The sequence below is a fragment of the Canis lupus genome, chromosome 2, assembly GCF_048164855.1.
Source record: "Canis lupus baileyi chromosome 2, mCanLup2.hap1, whole genome shotgun sequence".
NCBI classification, from domain to species: domain Eukaryota; kingdom Metazoa; phylum Chordata; class Mammalia; order Carnivora; family Canidae; genus Canis; species Canis lupus.
Window position 1 is genome coordinate 60,518,618 of NC_132839.1, and position 21,522 is coordinate 60,540,139.

General features: G+C 46.7%; 1 protein-coding gene across 11 annotated transcripts in view; it reads left to right on the forward strand.

Moving 5' to 3' along the window:
- TBC1D14 (TBC1 domain family member 14) overlaps positions 1-21,522 on the forward strand; it is a 107,201-nt gene that overhangs the window by 20,853 nt on the left and 64,826 nt on the right. The window contains exon 1 of one of the 11 annotated variants that reach the window (XM_072802858.1): positions 17,491-17,646. The exons of the other annotated variants lie outside the window; for them this stretch is intronic. Coding sequence (XP_072658959.1) covers positions 17,612-17,646 — 35 coding nt within the window. The 5' untranslated portion in view covers positions 17,491-17,611. Of the gene's footprint in view, positions 1-17,490; positions 17,647-21,522 lie in introns of those variants that run through there. 11 annotated transcript variants of the gene reach the window in all.

Sequence of the window (21,522 nt, forward strand, 5' to 3'; positions counted from 1 at the left end):
CCTGCTGAGTAGAGGGCAGTGCAGAGGCCATGTGCCAGACCAAGTGAGCCATGTGCCGGGGGAGTGGAGATGAGGACACAGGAGCAGGTCCTGTGCTGGCCTGTGGGCCATGGTAGGGCTGCCTTTGGCTCACAGTGGGGAGAGCAGCTGCAGACCTGACCACAGGAGTCATACTAGTCATCTATGAGTTTATGTAGACAGTTTATGTAGTTTATGTAGATATGTATATCTATGTACGTGGTGCATGACAAGTAACCAAATAGTGGATTAAAACAACATCAGAGGCTTGTGGTCACACTGCTGGGTTCTCTCTTGAGCTCTTGCAAGGACGGAACCAAGGCACTGGCCAGCTAACGGGGTCTAGAGGCTTGAGTAAGGAGCTGTCAGCTTCCAGCTCAGTCGATTGATTGTTGGCAGAGGTTTGAGGACTGAGCCCTTGGTTCCTTGATGCCCGTCAGGTGGGGGCTGCTTGTAGCTCCTTCCTGTAGTGCCCCCTCAGTCTCCAGAGCCAGCAGTGGAGAGTTCCCCTTGTGTAGAGTCCTTCTCACACTTTGAGCCTCTTTTGCCAGGGAGGGCTCCAGTTGGCTTTTAAGGGCTCACTGATTAGGTAAGGCCAACCAAGAATAATCTCCCTTTCCTGAAGTGATCTGTGCCACACGACATAACCTGACATGGGAGCAACTGTCTCAATGTAGTCATAGTTTATACCCAAATTCAAGGGAGGCTGGAGAAGTAGGGGGCCAGGTTGGTATACTGGAAGCTGGAGAGGGGATGAGGTGGGGAATAGCATGGGGTTTGAGAAAGAGCAAGAGGAGGGAAGCTGCTAACAGCAAAGACAGATGTGGTGACAGCTGGAGGAAGAAGTGGCATGAGATTTTTTTTTTTTTGAAGACTGGAGAAATAGGTGTTTTGTTCACCTGGAAAATAATAGAAGCAAACATAACTAGAGAGAGGAGGACTTACGGAGCGTGTCCTTCAGTGGCATCTGAAGGCATGAGATCTGGTGCTCACGTGGACAAACTGGCTTTAGCTGTGTGGAATCCTCCAGACTAAGAAGCGGTAAAGCAGAGGATGTGGGTGCAGAGGCTGGAGGACAGATGTGGCCATGAGGTCTGTGGGAGTCCTCACTTTCTTTTATTTAGTGCAGGTGGACTGCTTTGTTATTTTTTAGTGCCATGTCATTATTTTTCTGTGTGTGCGAATATAGATTTTTAGTTTCAACATATTTCCCTTTTTAATAGACTTTTTAAGAGCAATTTTATATCACAGAGAAATTAAGCAGAAAGTGTAGGGTTGACGGCATGTGGCTGGCTAAGTTTGTAGGGCATGCAACTTCATCTCAGGGCCTCAGGGCCGTTAGTTCAAGCCCCATGCTGGGTGTGGAGCCTAAGTTGAAAAAAAAAAAAAAAGAGAGAGAAAGTGCAGAGTTCCCATAGAATCCCCAGCTGCCAGTAGAGGTACAGCCTCTCCCATATCAACATCCTTCCCAGAGACGTACCTCTTACAGTCACTGGACCTGCCCTGACACGTCATCATCACCCAGAGTCCACACTTCACATCTGGGTCACTCTCGGTGTTGTGTATTCCGTGCATAATGACACGGATCCATCGTTACAGTATCAAACAGAGGAGCCTCACTGCCCTGGACAGCCTCCCTGCTCTACTTGTTCCTCCCTCCCTCCCCACACACCCCTGGCAACCACTGATTTTCCTGCCTCCATAGTTTTGTCTTCTCCAGAATGTCATGTAGCTGGAATCCTAACAGCGCAGCCTTTTAGATTGGCTTCTTTCACTTAGTAATGTTCATTTAAGGTTTTTCCCTGTCTTTTCATGCCTTGATGTAGCTCATTTCTTCTTAGCACCAAATAATACTTCATTGTCTGGAACAGACCACTTATTTTTCCATTCATTTACTGAAGGACATCCTGGTTGCTTCCAAGATTTAGCAATTAGGAATAAAGTGGCTGTAAATACTCATGTGCAGGTTTTTGTGTCGACAAGTTTTCAACTCCTTTGGGTAAACACCAAGGAGCCTGATTGCTGGATCAAATCTAAGAGTGTGTTTAATTTCATAAGAAACTGCCAAACTGCTTGTAGAGCAGCCATCCTATTTTGCATTCCCACCCACAGTGAGTGAGAGTTCCTGCTGCTCCAGGAAGTGCGTTTTCTTGTGAAGTAGGGAGCAGGGTCCTCTGCTGACGGTGAGGCTGGGGATGGGCCCATGGGGTACAGGAGGGGAGGTGTGATGAAGGAAGAGATGTGAAAGTGGCTGTAGGGGGAATAGGATGGGGAAGTGTGATTGCAGGAGTGGAGGGGGGGCAGGATCTGGCTCTGTGGTTAGACAGCAGGCAGTGTGCCTGTTCGGGGTACCTGTGCTGGGCACAGGCATGTGGGGGGGGCATGGTGGTAATTGTGTTGAGTAGGGTGAAATGAGGGGAGGCAGTGTGAGGGAGTGTGTCAGAGTGTTACCTGGCCTGGGGGATGTCAGGGTGAGTGGCAGCAGAAGGAGGATGGACCAGTGGGGACCTTGGTGGGTGGAGGAATTGGAAGAACAAGTTGGGAAGATCCAGGCCTGAGGGTAGTAGGATGCCTTCATTGTGTGGATAAATGGGCTTAGGTCACACAGCTAGTTGGCAGTGGAGCTTGGAGGGTCAGCTGCCACCTTGGCCCCTGCCCTGGTCTGACAGCAAAGTTCTACCCTGGGCAGTCATGTGCTGTTCCCGCTGCATCTGGTGAATCCTCCAGGGAGGGTTGAAGAAAGGAGGCCTAAGCGCCTTCATTCTCCCCCTTTCTGGTGCTGGAGCAGGGGGAAGCACTGTTGTTAATGACGGGTGCTTCTTCCCATTTAGAACGGCACAGTGTCCTGAGGGAGAGTTTGGCATGGGGTGCCCTGCTGTGGGCACTGTGCCTTGGAGTGGACACAACCTCATGTGATCCTCTGGAGAGGCCCGGGCCAGGATGGCAAGAGGGGAAGGAAATGCCAACAGGAAATGTCCAGGAGGAACATGGACCATCATCATGTTGGGTGTGGGCCACCACTTCCTCTTCTTCAGCCCTTGGCCTTCTCCAGGGGCCTCTGTCCTCACTCCAGCTGGCCGCTCGGGTCGATGTTCCTTTGACATTCCCCACCTGGCACCAGCCCCGACAGCATCCCTGCCTCAGGCTTTGCCTGTAGACTAGTGAGGGGGCAGCTTTCCCATGCAGGACCACCTTCTCCATGCTCCTCTTAGGATCTGCATCCTTGTGTCATTTCTGCAGTTGCTTAACCATGGTCAGGTTCCCTCCAGCCTCTATGTGAGGACCAGCCTCACGTGCCTTCTGTGTGCCCCAATGTGCCCTGTTCACATCGGGAGGGGGTGAGGTGTGTCACAGAAACTGCACAGGTGCTGTGGCTTTGGCTGCTGTCCTTCTGTTGGGCCCGACCTCTGCTGCATTCACGCTTCCGGAGTGTCTGTTGGGGCCGGAGCCACTTGAGGTCAGCATGGAGTGCAGTGCAGGTGAAGACCCGGATGTTCAGGGAGGTCACAGCAGCTGCCATTTCCTGGCCCCGTGTGGGAAGGGCTGTGGAGGCCGCAGTGGAGCCTCATAGATGTCAGCAGGGGTGGGTGTTGCCCTTACTCTGCCACTTACTCCCCCTGCACTGGCAGCAAGTTGCTGTATCCCATGTGTCAAATGGGGACTCGGGCAGGTGGTCTTCTCCAGCCCCCGAATCTGCCCCCCAAGCTTGGGCCCCCCTCAAGGGCTGCATCTTACTCATCCTGTGCTGGCACCTAGTTGGAACTCAGTAAATATTTGTCAGATAGTTGAATTGAGATGCCCTATCTGTCCTCAGGGAACACCTCCCCGGTACCCAGTGCTGACAATGCAGCCACCAACAGCCCTGTCCCCCCAAATAAAAGGAACAGGTGCCACTTGTAGTTCACAGTGGGCACATGGTTGCAAGAGATGCTGCATGTATCAGGCTTTAGGTGGTAGGGAGAAATAATCGCAGGGTGTCAGAAGAGGAGTGAGGGATGGTAGGCCACGGGGGTCCCAGCCTCCTTGAGAAGCAGAAACCAGTGGGCTCGTGCCCCTGGCCCCTTGGTACCTTCTGTGCGCTTGGGCATCACCTGTTCCTTCATCTGGGGTCTTAGATTGGGGCATGATTGCTGCCTGTGCTGTCCAATGTGTTAGCTGCTAGCCATGCACGGCAATTTAGACTGGATTAAAGTTGGAAATCTCACTCCTCAGCCGCAGAAGCCACATTCTTGTGCCCAGGGGCCACCTCATTGAAGAGCTCAGATTTGTGCTTTTGCAACCTTGTGGGAAGTTCTGTTTGGTAGTAGTGGCCAGTCAGGGTGGCAATCTGCGATTTAATTTTTAGCCTTTGTTCTTGTGGGGATGTATTAAAGCAGCACACGGTGGTTGTGAAAGAAGCGAATCCGATATGAAGTACGTGAAGCCGAGGGAAGCCTGCAGAAAGAACCATCCGCTGGGACCCCTGGGAGAGGGCAGGAGGCTGAGGCAAGGTGGCATGTGAGTAAGGCAGGCCCAGTGGGGAGGGCCGACAGCTGCCTTGCAGGGTGTTGAGAATCCCACTCGAGGTCCTGTCTCACACTGCCTCTGAGCTCTAGGGCACATTTCAGTATCTGGGGAACTGCACACAGTGGAGGTGGAGGGGCTTGCACCCCTGAGGCGTCCTGTGGTGCCTCTAGCCTGGAGACCAAGGACTCGGAGGGCGTTCAGAGAGGGCAGTGATCTGTCTTGCCCTTCTGGCAGGTGGCTGGGCATGTGGCTCTATTTTCCTTGGTTTCTTAGCTCTGAAATGGCGATAACAAGGCAGAGCGTGCAGAGTGCTTGGCATGGTGATTGATGTGCTGCGACCTCACTAGAATTTATCAAGGATCTCTTTCCTGCTTTTTGCTTGAATGAGCAAAGGAGTTAGTGAATGCTAGTAATGCTCCTGTCCAGGAGCTGAGCAGCAGAAAAGGGAAAACCGATAAACTAAGGATTTAATCAGTCCTGAAGAGGGAACGAGATTGACTGACTTCCTTTTTGTGATTGATGACTCAAGTGAGAACTGGCTACCAGCTCGGCTTTCCTGTTCTGTACTGGATGTGAACCTAGGGGAACACGAAAATGTTCTGTGTCCCAGTTGGGTCTGATGACCTGTTGTCCTTCCCTTGGGTGGGTTAGAAGACTTCTCTCTGTTTGAGGAAAGAAACCTTTAAAGCTCAGCCACTTCTTGTTGGGTGCAGACATTGAAATTCCCATCTGTCTCAGATGGGGAGGGCAGACATCTTCACTGTGGGGTGTTAGGGGCGGTTTCTGTCAGAAGTGGCGTGACCTGGGACACCTGGGTGGCTCAGTGGTTGAGCATCTGCCTTCAGCCCAGGATGGATCCCGGGGTCCTGGGATCAAGTCCTGCATCGGGCTCCCTGCAGGGAGCCTGCTTCTCCCTCTGCCTGTGTCTCTGCCTCTCTCTCTGTGTCTCTTGTGAATAAATAAATAAAATCTTTTTTTTTTTTTTTAAAGGAGTGGCATGCACTGAACTGAGAAAACTTTTTCGGCCTGCACATCTGCTTATATCCTGTTGGAGAGCCAGATGGTGTTCCTGATAAACCTTGCAGGCTGCACTGGTTTCTCTGTAGCATTTCTGCCCTGATTTCTGGCAGGTGCTGGTGCTCATAGAAATTTCACGCCTGTGGGGCACAGCCAGTTAAGTGGGTGAGTCAGGTTGTGATCTCAGGGCTATGAGTTTGAGCCCCATGTCAGGCTCTATGCTTTGCTCTGAGTCTGCTTAAGTTTCTGTCTGCCTCCTCCCCTCTCCTACTGCACTCACTCTCCTTTTCTCTCTCTATCTAAAATAAATACGTCCTTAAATTTTTTTTTTTCCACACCTGTAAGCAAGGTAGTTTAGTTTTGGGGAGTGGGAGAAAGAAGAATGTATGTGTTTTGTGCAGGATTTCCGAGTTTATGCAGCACCCTCTGTGCTCTGGCATTATGGGGAAATCATATGCTGTGTCTTTATGGGAACTCCCAGATGTCTATGTTTAGGTGAGGTTCTTTTTGTCCTCGGTGAGGTTTTTTATGGTCAGGCTGACCCTGGGAGGGGTGATTCAGTAGGAAATCCCAGACACTTTGTGGGAGCACAACAGAACCCACAGGCAGCCCTGTTCCTGCAGAGCGGTTCTCCAGCCACCAGCTACTTCTGCTTACAAATTAATCTTTTGCCCAATTGGGCAAAAGTAAAATCTGTTCTACTTAAAAAATGTTCACAGAATAACAACAATGAAAGCTGTCTTGTTCTGTTTTTTACCTATTGGTGCCTGTTGTAAAGTGTTTGTATATTTATTTTGCTGGTGGGACACTAAATATTTGGCATAGGGAACATTAAATTCTCTTCTGCACTCTGTATTTTTCGTGTGCATACAGATCTTACTAGATTGCCACATCAAATCAGCTAGTTCCTGTTGATGGTAAGTGAGCAGAGTTTGTAACTGAGAGTTGTTTTGATTTCAGTTTTGCTGATTCTTTGTTGTGAGTAGTTGTGGTTTATCGCAGGATTCCTGTAAGGTTCTGTAAATGGAAGAGTCATGAGTCATCCAGATTTGCCTAAGAGGCGTTTGGGGCCTGCAATGGTCTGGTTTTCCTGTTAATTCCTCTTTGCTTCTAGCCAGAGGCTTTTCAAATCCAGGCTCTGTGCACACAGTGTTCGAGGAGTAGCACATGTCTGCAGGAGTTCGAAAATGATGGTTTGGGGATGCCTGGGTGACTCAGTGGTAGAGCGTCTGCCTTTGGCTCAGGACATGATCCTGGAGTTCCGGGGTCAACTCCCACATTGGGCTCCTGCATGGAGCCTGCTTCTCCCTCTGCCTGTGTCGCTGCCTCTCTCTGTGTCTCTCAAGAATAAATAATCCGAACCCTCGTTGTTTTTTTGTTTTTTTTTTTTTAAGATTTTTTTTTAAAAGATTTTATTTATTCATGATAGTCACACAGAGAGAGACAGAGAGGCAGAGACACAGGCAGAGGGAGAAGCAGGCTCCATGCACTGGGAGCCCGACATGGGATTCGATCCTGGGTCTCCAGGATCGCGCCCTGGGCCAAAGGCAGGTGCCAAACCGCTGCGCCACCCAGGGATCCCTTTTTTTAAGATTTTATTTAAGTCCTAACCTCCTTTAGGTTTCAGCTTTGGGTATGAGACCCATTTCCCTCCAGGAGGGGAGATACCGGAGAGTACTGCAGACATGGAGGGGGAGCCTGGCCTAGGGAGGGAGAAGCGACCAAAAGGCCAGGCAGACAAGGACATTGGCTATTGGGTGAGCCTTTGTCCTAGCGCCCGAGGAGTCCTTATCCCAGAATGAATGGGTTTTAGTCCTTTTAGAAGTTCCTTTGAAAATGGGTATTTTTAAAGCAGAAGAAATTGAGTAGTGGTCAGAGTTGGTGGAGAAAACATGTGGATGTGTATTTACTTGTGCAGTTGTCACTCCTATATAATAAACTAAAAATCTGTGTGGTGGCACAGGCATGATGGAAGTTCATCTGTGGCTCGTGCCCTCCCAGGGTCTTGCCATCTTGGGGCTCTGGTGGTTGTTCCCTAAGGTCTGTGGGTGCCTCTGCATCAAGCCCGGAAGGGGAGAGCTCAGGAAGGGGCCAGGTGGGGGATTTTTCTGAGCCAGGTACATGTGGCGCCGCTGGCAGTGTTTTGGGTGGAACTTGGTCACATGGCCAAGCCCACCTATCAGGGAGGTTGGGAAATGGGGCCAGTGCCCAGCACATGAGGAAGTGGGTTTGGTGAATAGCTGGGAGCATGGGCCATTTTTCAGGATCATTTTTCTTTACCACCTCCCCCTCCGCCTTCATGAGAATTAAATGCCTGGAGTTGATGAGTTGAATGCATTGTTATTCTCTTGCCTAAATGGTAGTTCCCACCCCATGCAGGAGAAACACCAAACTACTTGTTGCGGCATAAGGAGCATTCTGGGTGCACCCTTGCCTACCTCTTAGACCTCCAGCTTCCATTTCGTGCTGTAGCCATACTTAGAATTCTCTGAACCAGCTGTGTCTTGTCTCTGCACCTTGGCCCATTCTCCTCCTTCTGCCTGGCAAACTTCTGTTTGTCCTTTAGGGTTCCACTTATGTGACACCTCCTCTAGGAAGCCTTCTCCAATCACTGCAACCCCTTCCAGGGCCTTCATTTGGATCCCACAGTCCTTGGACTTCTGAGACAGCGTTGACAGCCTTGCCACTGCCTCGACTGTGAGCTTCTTGAAGGCAAGGGCCACATATTATTCCTTGTTTTCCTAGCTGGTACAGACACTTAGTATAAGTACAGTAAATAATCTGAAGTGAATGATAGTAGACTATAAATTTTAAAAAGTAAAAAATCTGATATACTTTTATTTTATTTAAAAAAATTTTAAAAGATTTTATTTATTCATGAAAGACAGAGAGAGAGAGAGAGAGAGAGAGAGAGTGAGGCAGAGACACAGGCAGAGGGAGAAGCAGGCTCCATGCAGGGAGCCCGACGTGGGACTTGATCCTGGGTCTTCAGGATCATGCCCTGGGCTGAAGGCGGTCCTAAACCCCTGAGCCACCGGGGCTGCCTTCTGATATACTTTTAAATCTAAAAATTTATTTTTTTTTTCAGTTTTATTATTGTCATAGATACAGGGAAAAGACTCTCCCCAACAGTTTAGTCTCCCATGTCAGGTCACACAGTTGTGTAGGTTTTGGATTATGTGTGCAGCATCCATACCTTTGGTGTCCACAAAGCTGGAATGTTCTGAGAGATTTTTGGTGTTTTTTGTTTTTTGGGTTTCTTTTTTTTTTTTTTTTTTTTTTTTTTTTTTAAGGATGATAAACTTTTTTTTTTAAACACATGTTTTCTTAAAGTTGCCCTTTGTTTAAAAATATACAGGAAAATTTTGGGTTTTTTATGTTCATCCTTCTATTTTTGCCCTTTCTACTTTATACCTACTACCAATTTTTCCTTCCTACCTTATTTCCTTAAAGACTTCTTATGAATTTTTTTTTTTTTTTAAGATTTGGTTTATTTATTCATGAGAGACACAGAGAGAGAGAGAGAGGCGGAGACACAAGCAGAGGGAGAAGCAGGCTCCATGCAGGGAGCCTGACATGGGACTTGATCCTGGGTCTCCAGGATCAGGCCCCGGGCTGAAGGCGGCACTAAACTGCTGAGCCACCTGGGCTGCCCCTCTTATGAATTTTAAACCTAAAAATGTATGCTGTTCTACAGTTTTGTATCCTCATTTTTACTTCTAGAAGACATTTCCCTGCATAATTAGAAAGTGTTCACATGTTTATTAACGTCCTTGTGGTATTTCATGCAGTGAATCATTTACTGATCCAACAATAAGGAAATGGATTTTGCACTTGACAGGATGAGCACTGGGTGTTATTCTGTATGTTGGCAAATTGAACACCAATAAAAAATAAATTTATTATTAAAAAAAAGAAAAAAAACGGAAATCGATTTTGTTCCTGCTTTTGGATGATAAAATGACTGATGTGCATGTCAGCTTGTGTTATCTGCTATTCCTATGATTTCCTAGGACAGATTCCCATAAGTGCTTCTTGTTTCTGTGACCGCTGTCCTGACTCCTGGGTCAGTTCTGACCTGCTATCCACTATCATGGATGTGAACACCCTGGTGCTCTCTGACCATGGTGTGACTTTACTGGCAGTGAAAAGCCAGCCTCTCTTTTATGAATGAAGATAGTCTCGATGAGGACTGATGGGCTGTTAGAATTTGTCATAGCTCTGGCCACAGGTTACTATGAATTGATGTTGGGAGGATTTGTCCTCCTGGGTACCGCGGTCTACAGAATGCAGAGATGCTTGTGGTTTTCTGTTCTCCTCCTGCTGGTCCCCTTGCTTGGACTCATGAAACTCACCCTGAGCCCAGCACTGCTGGCTCACACTTTCCTGCTTTTGCCTAAGATACCCGCCTCCCCTCTGCTGCATGTCACCTTGGTCCATTTCTGCACATCTTTGAGGCCCCGTCTCACTAACTCTTCTTCTCTGAAGCCTTCTTGGCATCCCCAGGACCAATGGGACCTTATCAGCCTGGAACATTAGCAGATGTGGCTTGGTTTTGTCCACTTGTGCAGTGTGGACTCCTGTTCCTAGAATTGCATATAAGAGTGGCTTTTTTTAATCTGCAGGGGTACAGCCTGCTTTGTGCCTTGCTCTAGGCCTGGCATTTTCCATATTTGAGAAGATAGGGATCGGCTGGCTGGCTGGCTTCCGGGAGCATGGCCTAGATTTGCTGCAGTGGAGGGAGAGGGCACATTCAGGTGAGCTCTGAAAGCCACCTGGGTTAGGAAAATTTCCCTACTTCCTGGATCAGTAGAAAGAAGAGCCTGGAATATCCTAGAAGAGCTCACTTTATAAGGCAGGTGTTTACAGTGTGGTTTTGCTTTTGTGACTTAACAATTGTTGAGGTAGTTTAAGACAAAATCTGAAAGATAGTAATTCACTTTTTTCAGAAGCTGCTGGAAAGAGGCTAATCTCAAATTCATATAGATTAAAGTATCAACTAAAGAAACAAGGAAGGGAAACATTTATTAGTTAAAGAGCAAAGTTCTCAGCACTTTTGCTGCACAAGAGAATTGTCCGGAAAACCAAGAAAAGAAATTAGTGTCCAGGCCCCACCTTCAGAGATAAGTTTTCATTTATTTGGGGTGAGACTTGGGCATTAGGAATTTTTAAAAGCTCCCTGGGTAGTTCGAGCATGCAGCCAGGATTGAGAACCACCAGTGAAAGGTATGCGTTTGAGGCCAAATCTGAGCCCTTCGGTTTATTGTGTGACCTTAGGCAAGGTGATAGCTCTGAACCTGGCCATCTTTAAGACAAGGAAAATCACACCTGAGCCTTGGGAGGTTGAGGGCCTGTGTCTGGTCATTAGTGATCACATTCAGTGTACTCTTGGCATCGTGCCCAGGACGTAGTGTGCTCCACATATATTTGTTGAATGAAAAAAAATAATGCGTATGCCTAGGATTAGGATTGAATGAGGTTGAACGAGGTGAGAACCTTGGCCCTGTGTGGTAAATAAATCACCCTGGGTTTGCTTAAAAAGCGTACTTTATGGTCCCATACCTGGTAACTGGAGGGTAGGGACTCCGTTCAGCAGGTGGGAAGACTGAGAGTGGTTCATTTCTTACTCAAAGTCAGACAGCTTTCCAGGAAGCTGGCATTTGAGCCCAGGTCTGCCTGACACTGAGTCTCATACATGCTCTCTGTGCCTTTGGTTGAATCTTATTTCTTAAGGTCCCTAAAATGGAAAGGATGGACTTGGGGCACCTGGGTGGCTCAGTGCTTGAGCGTCTGCCTTCGGCTCAGGTAGTGATCCCAGGGTCCTAGGATCGAGTCCCACATCGGGCTCCCCGCAGGGAGCCTGCTTCTCCCTCTGCCTATGTCTCTGCACCTCTCTCTGTGTCTCTCATGAGTAAGTAATATCTTTTAAAAAAGGGGGAAAGGATGGAGCCATTCACCCCATCTTTCAACTATCGCTATTCGTTAGGCAGCTCTTGCTCTGTGACACTTACAGGCAGCTCTTCTTTCCTTCTTTTCCCCACTTTTCAGTTGGATATTAAAAATCAATTGGTATTTTTCCCCTTAAGAAAATAGCATGGTGTGTGACATTGTACAGGCGTTTTCTCCCTGCCTTTTCTGGCCTGAGCTGATGTTAGAGAAAGAGTCCTGTGGAACTTCTGCCTCTGCGCTTAGCTGTTAAAGAGCGTTTGAAGGAGGCCTCAAGGAGCTTGTGGTGACACAGGAGAGCATTGGGTCTTGTTTTGGACTCAGTGACTTAGCAGTGAGAGGCACAAGGCTGGGGTGCCAGCCAGGGTTAGTTAATGAGTTACCTGTGGTGCCTCCTAGCCAGCAGATTTTCTGCCAGGCCCTGGGAATACAAGGGCCAAATAGGCTGTGCCTTGGCCTCCAGCACAGCCAGAAATGACCACTAAGATAGGATTCCCCAGCCCGCTGCTCAAGATGAGTGTGAGAGTGCTCTTGAGAGGTGTGATGGGGAGGAGGTGCATCAGCCAGAGAGGCTCTGGAAGACAGGGGTGGGAGTTGAGCTGGCGGTGACTGGAGGGGGGTGCAGGGTGACATGTACAAAGGAAGCACACTCACGCATCGGCCCTGTGGAGAGTATTACCTACACCCCTAGAAGTCTCCGTCCTATGCCTTCCCTGTCAGAATCTCACTCCCCAAGGGCATCTGCTGTTCCGACTTCTGTCACCATAGATTAGTGTGTGTTTGTTTTAACTTTAGATAACTGGAGTCATACAGCATATACTTTTGTGTCTGGCTTGCTTTGCCATTCATGTGTCATTCACCTGGCTTGTTGCTCTGCAGCAGCAGTATTCACTTACTTCATTATTTATAGTTTCAGATGTATAGATACACCACTGCATGTTCTCTACAGGTGGACATTGGGTTTGTTTAGAGTTTGAAAAATGGGGAGAACGCTTATCACAATACTCTGCATGTGTGTTGTGGTATATGGATCCCTGGGTGGGGGGATTGCTTAGTCTGCTTCAGTAGATGCTGCTGAGTGGTTTCCAATGTGTTTGTACTACAGGGTGATTGTTCATATTTCTAGCAACACGCAGGGATTCTGGGTGCTATATATCCTCTCCAAAATTTGGATTGTTTAGCCTTTTGTTTGCTTTTGCCATTCTGGTGATAGATAGGGTAAAGGTTACCTGATTTTCATTTTCATTTCCTTGATGACTGATGATTTGGTGCACCTCTTCAAATCTTATTGACCATTTGGAATCTTTGGCGAAGTATCTACAGTTGTCTCACTGACTTGTAGGCATACTTTATATATGCAAGAGAAGAGTCCTTTGTGAGATGGACGTATTGCGAATATATTTAACACTATGGCTTACTTTTTCATTGTCTTAATGTTTTTTGCTTTCTTAACAAAAGTTCTTTTTTAAAAAAAAAAAAAAGATTTTATTTATTTGTTCATGAGAGACACAGAGAGAGAGAGGCAGAGACACAAGGCAGAGGCAGAAGCAGGCTCCATGCAGGGAGCCCGATGCGAGACTCGATCCTGGGTCTCCAGGATCACACCTGGGGCTGAAGGCGGCGCTAAACCACTGAGCCACCCGGGCTGCCCTCAAAAGTTCTTAATTGTAATAAATTCTGGTTTTTAGGATCTTTTCTTTTTTATGATTAGTGCCTTTTGTATCCTGTTTAAGAAATTCTTTGTTCCCTTCCAGAAGTTTTGTTTTGCCACTGGATCCATGATCTATTGGAATTAATTTTGTGTATAGTATGAGGTAGTGCTTAATGTTTATTTACTGTAAAGATCATCCTGCTCACTGAACCTTTGAAATGAATCAGGTGACTATATATGTTCCGTTTTTCACTATTAATAGCTTATAATAGGTCTTGATATCTCATAGAGTAAGTCCTTCTACTTCTTTGTTCTTCTTTATTTTGACTCTTCTAGGTATTTTTCATTTCTGTATAAATTTTACAATCAACTTGGCAATTACTACAAAAAAATCTGTAGTTTTGTTTGTAATTACATTGAATTCATTGATTTTTTTTTTTTACTATATGAAGACTTCAGATCTTTGAATGTGGCATTTTCTTCTGTTTATTTAGGTTTTCTTTAATTTCTCCACAATATTTTATAGTTTTTTTTTATGTGAAGGTCTTTGTGTTTCTTTCATTACATTTATTCCAAGGTAATTGTTAATTTCTGATGGTTTTACAGATTCCATTTTATAAATGTTTGCTAGAAATTCAGTTAATTTTGTATATAGAACTTGAATCCTGTGGTCTTGCTAAATTCAATTATTCTAATAGTTTATCTTTGAATTCTTCTGGATTTTCTTTGTAGAAGATATGCTGTCATGTGGATGAGGTTTACCTCTTCCAGTTCTTATACTTTTCATTTTGTTTTCTTGCCTTATTGCATGGCCAGGAACTCCCAGGCAATGGTGAGTTGAAGTTGTGTTGGCAGAAATCCTTGTCTTGGTCTTGGGTCTCTTGGAAAGCTGTTACCATTTCCCCAATGAGTGTGCTGTTTGTTGTAGGGTCCCTCTTAGGAGACACCTTACTTATTATTAGATACTTTTTATCAGATTAAGAAAGTTCCTTTTGGTTCCTGGTTTTATGATTTTAAAAAATCATGAGTGTTGCATTTTATCAAATGCTTTTTTTTCTGTATCTGTTGATGATTATATGTCCTTTATTTTGTGTGGTAAATAACACTGTATTTTTCAGGACATCTAGGTGGCTCAGCAGTTGAGTGTCTGCCTTCGGGTCAGGGTGTGATCCCGGGGTCCTGGGATCAAGTATCGCGTTGGGCTCCTCGCAGGAGCCTGCTTCTCCCTCTGCCTATGTCATTGCCTCTCTCTCTGTCTCTCATGAATGGAAAAAAAAATCTTAAAAAAAAAAAAACAAAAACCCAAAACACTGTATTTTTCTAATGTTAAGTAAGCTAACTTTGTATTCTTAGAAAAAAATCCCAACTCATTTGTGATACATCATCCTTTTACACTTATTGTTGATTTGGTTTGCTAATCTTTTATGAGTTTTCTTTTCTTTTTTTTTTAAATGATTTTATTTATTTATTCATGAGAGACACACACACACACAGAGACAGAGAGAGAGACAGAGACATAGGCAGAGAGAGAGAAGCAGGGAGCCCGATGTGGGACCAGATCCCAGGACTCCAGATTCCATTTTATAAATGTTTGCTAGAAATTCAGTTAATTTCTACAGGGCAGGATTCAAGAATTTGTGTTTCTTGCCCCTTCCCAGGTGAGGCGGCCTCTAGCCCAGGTACCCTGCTTTGGGATCTGTGGTGCCAGAATATATTCATTAGTCAGCACCTGTCCAGCATCAGCTGTGCTGGGGCTGGGACTCTGACCCTGGGCCAAAGACAGGTGCTCAACCGCTGATCCACTCGGGTGTATTTTCTGTCTGTATTCATAAGTGTGTGACCTGTAACTTTCCTTTCCTCTAATGTCCTCCTCAGGATTATGCTGGGTTTCTAAAACAGGTTGCATGTTCTGCTTTCTATTTCTCCAAGTTTCTTTTTTTCTTTCTTTTTTTTTTTTTTTTTAAGATTTTATTTATTTATTCATGAGAGACACAGAGAGAGATTGAGGCAGAGACACAGGCAGAGGGAGAAGCAGGCTCCATGCAGGGAGCCCGATGTGGGACCCGATCCTGTGACTCCAGGATCACACCCTGGGCTGAAGGCAGGTGCTAAACTGCTGAGCCACCCAGGGATCCCTATTTCTCCAAGTTTCTATAAGATTTTTCTCTAGTGGTTGAATGAACCTACCAGTATGTTACAACTTACAGAAATCTATGCCAAAGGACTCAATTTTATTGTATATGAAATCTATGTATATATGTAGGCTCCCTGCCCAGCATGGAGCCCAATGTGGGGCTTGAAATCATGATCCTCAGATTAAGATCTGAGTTGAGCTAAGTCAGACGCTTAACCAACTGAGCCACTCTGGCGTCCCTATTGTATATGAACTTTTAAAAAAAAGTAATAAAAAGGCTTCACAAGGGAATTTTTAAAATACAGACAGACACACAATCTCACGTGATCCTCATAGGGGCCTCAGAAAGTCCTAGTTGAGTACATTTTTTTCTTGGCAAATAATGCCTGTAAATGTTTTTATTGAATGACTTAATAGATTTCCTTGCGGAGTCGAGGGGAAGAATAAGAGGCTTGTTCTCTGAAAGAGTCTGTGTTTTTCTTCCTTAAATATTTGGAAGAATTCACTAGTAAGGCCATTTGTACCTGTGTGTTCTTTGTGGGTTTTTAAAATATAGATCTTTTTGGATTTTTTTTTTTTGCTGAGGTATAATGGCTAAAACTTGAATGCTGTAAGTTGAAGAAGAATTTGGAGGGATGCAACATGAGGCTGCAGGTTGCCAGCATGGGAGAGCACTATGTGTCCCGAGAGAGGTGGAGGGGGAACAAGGTGTGGGAGGGCTTGCCTGCCCTGCAGCCACTGGATGAACCATCAGTAACTCTAGCCCTACCCAGAGCTGCAGGTGTGCTACAGCAGGAAATGGGGCCCTGACTTCTCCGGTAGGAGGAAGTGACAAGAAGTTTTAAGCAAGATAGCAGGAATTTTGAGGGCATAGATGTAGCCAGCACAGCCCTTCTCAAACTTGAGTGAGCATCAGAGCCCCTGGAGGACTCATTCAGTGCTTGCTGGCCTTGCCCCCTGGGTTGCTTCACTTGGCCTGGGCAGGATTCAAGAATTTGTGTTTTTTGCCCCTTCCCAGGTGAGGCGGCCTCTAGCCCAGGTACCTGCTTTGGGATCCGTGGTGCCAGAGTATATTCATTAGTCAGCACCTGTCCAGCATCAGTTGTGCTGGGGCCAGGATTCTGTTGACCAGTCCCAGAGCCCAGCTGACTAGGTGCCTGGTATTGTTCCCGTGCTGTGTTGTCACTTAGATATCATGATCTTCTTTTTTCTTTTGAATTGCAAAAGTAATACATGCTCTTTTTTTAAAGCAATACAGAAATTTGTAAAGCTGAAGTAGAATTTCTCTCTTCGGCCCTCACCAGCTCCTCTTGCCAGAGATGGCCACCTGTTGACTTTCTGTGGTCAGATGTGTCCTGTGCAGTTGTGAACACATACCCAGAGCTGATTGTTAGAGGACCCAGGCTGGGGTGTGTGGACGATTGTTTTGCCATGGGCCAGTTGTTGACACATGATTGAAAGATGCCGTAGTGACGCCCTAAGGGAGAGCCGACCTATAGGAACTTCTTGTGGGTTTACATTAGGTCATTTTTGTTGACCTTGAAGTTGTTAGTTAGATCTTGCCCTTTTTTCTATTTAACGGTATTTGAAGTCATGAAGGTGAGAGAATCCTCCAGTGATGGTTCTTTTTTTTTTTTTTTTAAGATTTATTTATTTTTATGCATGATAGACATAGAGAGAGAGAGGCAGAGACACATGCAGAGGGAGAAGCAGGCTCCATGCCCGGAGCCCGACGCAGGACTCAATCCCGGGACCCCAGGATCGCGCTCTGGGCCAAAGGCAGGCGCCAAACTGCTGAGCCACCCAGGGATCCCCTCCAGTGATGGTTGTAATGCAAGTTTTTGCCAGGGATTTATGTGACAGTGTCTGGACTCATAAATACTTGATTGCTTCTTCCCAAAGTGCCATGTCTGACATGTAGGAGACATTGCTCCAAATGGGATTTTGCTTCATTCTTCCGTCAGAAGTGCCTGTGGGTTTCGTGGCTAGTTAGCCCACCCAGACTGGCAAGGAGTGGCTCTGGGTCTGTGCGGAGATGCGGGGGAAGGGCCGTGCTGGGAACCCGGAACCGGGTCACACAGGCTGTGCTTCCCTGGCTGCCTGCCCTCCTCCCTCTGTGTGACTAGTTAGGAGTCAGAACCCTCCCTGCCCCGCCCCTTGCCTTTCCAGCTGGGCCGCCCCTCCTGCGTGCCCTAACCTTCGGGACTCTGTGGAGCAGGGCCTGTAGGGTGCCTGTGGTGCCTCCCCGGGCCTGTGGCTCCAGTGCCAAGAATGTGGCACAGGGAGAGCCCGTACTTCTGGGGCTGGCCTTTCAGAGCTGTGTGGCTACAGGAGACACCATGGCTGTCTCCCCTGCGCTCCTGTTAATGGACAGGTTTGTCAAATGATGGGCAGGTTTGTGGTTGCAGCCTTGCCTTTCTTGGTTTTGTAATTGGAGACCTCACTGGAGCTTGGTTTTTGCTATGTGTGTATGTTTTAGTATGGTTCAGCAATCTTCTGCCTCCTTGGGGTAGTGTTTTTTTGGATATTCCTCAGTTTACACTGGGAGGGTCCCGTGTCTCCAGCGAGGGTCTGCATGTGCCAGGAGCTCTTGGGGCCTGTGCTTTTATACATTTGGTATCTGATGCTCACTGTGCTCCCTTGTGTTGACTGTTTCCTCTATTTTTAGGGATCAGCTTTTTAGCATCAGTTGCTATTGGGTAATATCTGAAGGAAGGGAGACACCAAGTATTTCTAGCTCTTGGATACTTGTATTTTTAAGATTTTATTTATTAGAGAGTACCAGGGGCGGAGGGGCAGAGGCAGAGGGAGAAGCAGACCCCCTGCTAGCAAGGAGTCCGACCCCATCCCAGGACCCTGAGATCATGACCTGAGCCTAAGGCTGAGGCACCCAGACGTCCCTCTTGGGTACTTTTAATCGTGTGTAGAAGTAGGAATTTTGAGCCTGCTGTTTGCTCACAGTAATAACATCTCAGTGTGTGTCTTACTTGCTTCATGTTCCCTGTAGGAGAGGGGGTTTTGTCATGCAGGAGGCCGGCTTTGTAGAATGCGGTTTTGTGTTTTGTGTTTCTGTGACAGCTGAGTGGGCTAGCCTTTTCCTCTGGGGTTTTCAGAGCAGAGTCAGAAGCCTGGTGTCAATGTGTATGGCAGTGGAGTGTGCCACTTTCTGAGGGGTGGAGATCTGAAAAGAAATACCTAAGAAAATAGCCTTTAGAGAAATCATTCAAGATTTTTGCTTTCTCTTCCCCAGAGGAGTGCCAGGATTTAATGTCCCTTCAGGAGCAAAGGAGCAAATTCCTTAACCTCACCAAGACTCAGTTTCCCATCTGTGCAGTGTCGACTCTAACACCCTTTTGGTAGGGTTCAGGCCTGGGTGGTGCTTTTGTGTGATGACACAGCAGCAAGAACTCCTGTGCTAAGTTTCATCTCTTACATAGAACACATGGGAAGTGCCTGATGCAGTACAAGGCAGCTGGCAGGTGCTCTGTGAAAGGTGGCTTTGGCTCAGAGAACAGTGGAAAAGATGCCCATCTGTTCCACTCGGAACTGAATGCTACATGTTTTAGTGTATTTCTGATGACTTCGGAATGACTTTGGAATGTCTCGTTTGTTAATTAGACAAAGGAGGGTTAGAGCGAGAATCCCCAGGAAACTATTACTAAATTACAAGTAAGGGTTCCAATGTATGGTGTTGAAGGAGGAGGACTTTGGGGGTTTATATTCCAAGATTCCAAGAAGTTTTGAGAAATCCCCGATGAATGTCTGTGGCTTGTGGAACCTGCTCTACCGGGTCAGGGAGGATTGCGTCCTTCCACTCCAGCTGCCCTCTGCCTTCTGGGACGGTGCTCTCAGCTGCCAGGTAGCAGCAGCCCTGGGTCCTTGGGCCCAGGTCTTGGTTCTTTTTTGCTTACCTCTGTATCTCTGGGTGGGACACCCCAACCTCTCTGAATCCTGGCTTCCTCTTTTTTAAATGTACAGGAATAATTCTCATGTGATCTTTCTGAAAATTCCTCCAAAAAGCATGCATTAAATAAATGTGTTTTCCTTTAAATGCCAAGAACTGTTCTAAATGCTAGAGGCCCTGCAGTAAATAGAAGACAGGATTCACATACACATTACATTCTGGTGATGAAAGCACATAAAGTAACAAGTTGAAAATTCTTTTTTTTTTCTTTTAAGATTTATTTATTTATTCATGAGAGACGGACAGAGAGAAGCAGAGACACAGGCAGAGGGAGAAACAGGCTCCACACAGGGAGCTCGACGTGGGACTCGATCCCAGGTCTCCAGGACCAGGCCCTGGGCTGAATCAGGCGGCACTAAACCTCTGAGCCACCCGGGCTGCCCCAAGTTGATAATTCTTAATTTGAGATACATTGAAGTGCTAGCTCTATGTAGGGTGCTTGCTCTAAGTGCTACCCTCAGCACATACTTCAGGTGCTTTGAAATATCCTAGCATAGGGACCCAGATCCAGTACCTAATCTTTTGTTGTCAGCTAGAATTTTAGATTGCTCTTGGAATCACCTTATTTTGACTTTAGTAACGTCTGAGAGTTAAGTTAGTGGTGACGGGATGAAAGTAACAATCTCAGACCCACACCATTTTAAGAAGAAAGGGGGTCCATCCTTGGACTATACTGTCTCTTGTCAAAAAACGGAGAGCTGGAACTTTGGGTAGAAGTCCTTCCTGGAGTGTCATTGTGTGGAAGCACATGGTTTTAGTTTCAAAAGCCAAAACATCAATGTTGGAATTGTGCCTAACTTTGTTTTCATAATTAAACATCATTTTCATTTTTGAGGATTCCCCAAAGTGAATAAGCTTTAAGGCCCCCTAAAACGACTAGATCTGGCCCTGCAGACACTTGGGGGGCCTGCTGCAATGGCAGGTATACTGGAGTGTGAACAGTGGAGGGACCAGGTGGAGCATGGCCCCTGCACACACACCTGCCCTGATGGTTTCGGTGCTCTTTCATTGAATCTTCACAGTGGTTGCAGGTAGATTTGTCATCTCCGTTTACAGATGGAGAACATGAGGCTTCGGGCAGCTGCTGCTTCCATGATGGATAGAGGATAGGATGGGAAGCCCTAATTAGAACTGTAGTTCAGAATGGTTTGGGAGCCTCTCAGTGGGAAGGCTGCCGTTCTGCCTCTGCCTGTGGTTGCTGGAGCAAGGGTAGCTATGGTGATGTGATGGGACAGCAGGTCAGCCTGGGGCCACTTGATCATCACTGTCTTTTTACCATTCTTTCACATTCCTTCCCCCGTTCCCCAACCTTGTCCTTGCGGCTTTGCTTGCTTGTAGGCTTGGGAGTGGACAGGGACATGTTTGCACTGCCTTGTTAAACCACAGTGCTGGCTCTGTGCTCCTCTGGAGTGTGGGGCCCGCCATCCTCATTTGTATGGGAGGAGGTAGACCTGTGCTGGGGAGGCCTGGAAGGCCCAGGTTTGAGTCCCTGGTGGATGATCTTGGGAACTTGCCCAACTTGAAGGTCATTTATCTTGGGACACTGTCCCCAGTCTCACATGGCCACTGCTTCCAGCTCAGTGCCTGGGGCTCTGAAGCACAGTGTGGGCAGGCACTAACCCCAACAGAGCTGTTGTATAAGTCGTGTGGGCCGAGCAACCGGTTGCCTTCACAGGTGTGGCTCTCCATAGGTTTTCACTTCTCTCTCCCAAAAGGTTTAATTTTTTAATACCAGTAGAGCATCACTGAACATTTTCATTTTCTCTTCAGCTTTTTGCTTGTTAAGACATTTTCTACCCAACACAACAGGGGCTCCTGGAACTTGTCACCTGGTGTTGTTAGAGACTTTTAGAAAAACCAGGCGCTGTTTTGATGGTTTGATGAAGACTTACTGATTTGAAAGATGGGGGTAGGGGTGATGCTGAAGCACTTTATTTATTTAAGATTTGTTTGAGAGAGAGCAGGAGGAGGAACAGAGGCAGAGGGAAAGAGAATCTGAAACAGACACCACTCTGAGCATGGAGTCTGATGTGGGGCTTGATCTCATGACCCTGAGATCATGACCTGAGCTGAAGCCAAGAGTCAGATGCTCAACTGACTGCGCCACCTGGTACCTCAATTTATTTATATTTTTAAGGTAATCTCTATGCCCAATATGAGGCTTGCACTCACAACCCTAAGATCAAGTCGCACACCGCTGACTGAGCTGGTCAGGTATCCCTCACTTCATTTCTTATTGGCAGAAATTCCTAATTCAGCAATGGCTTTTATATTAAGTTTTTTCAA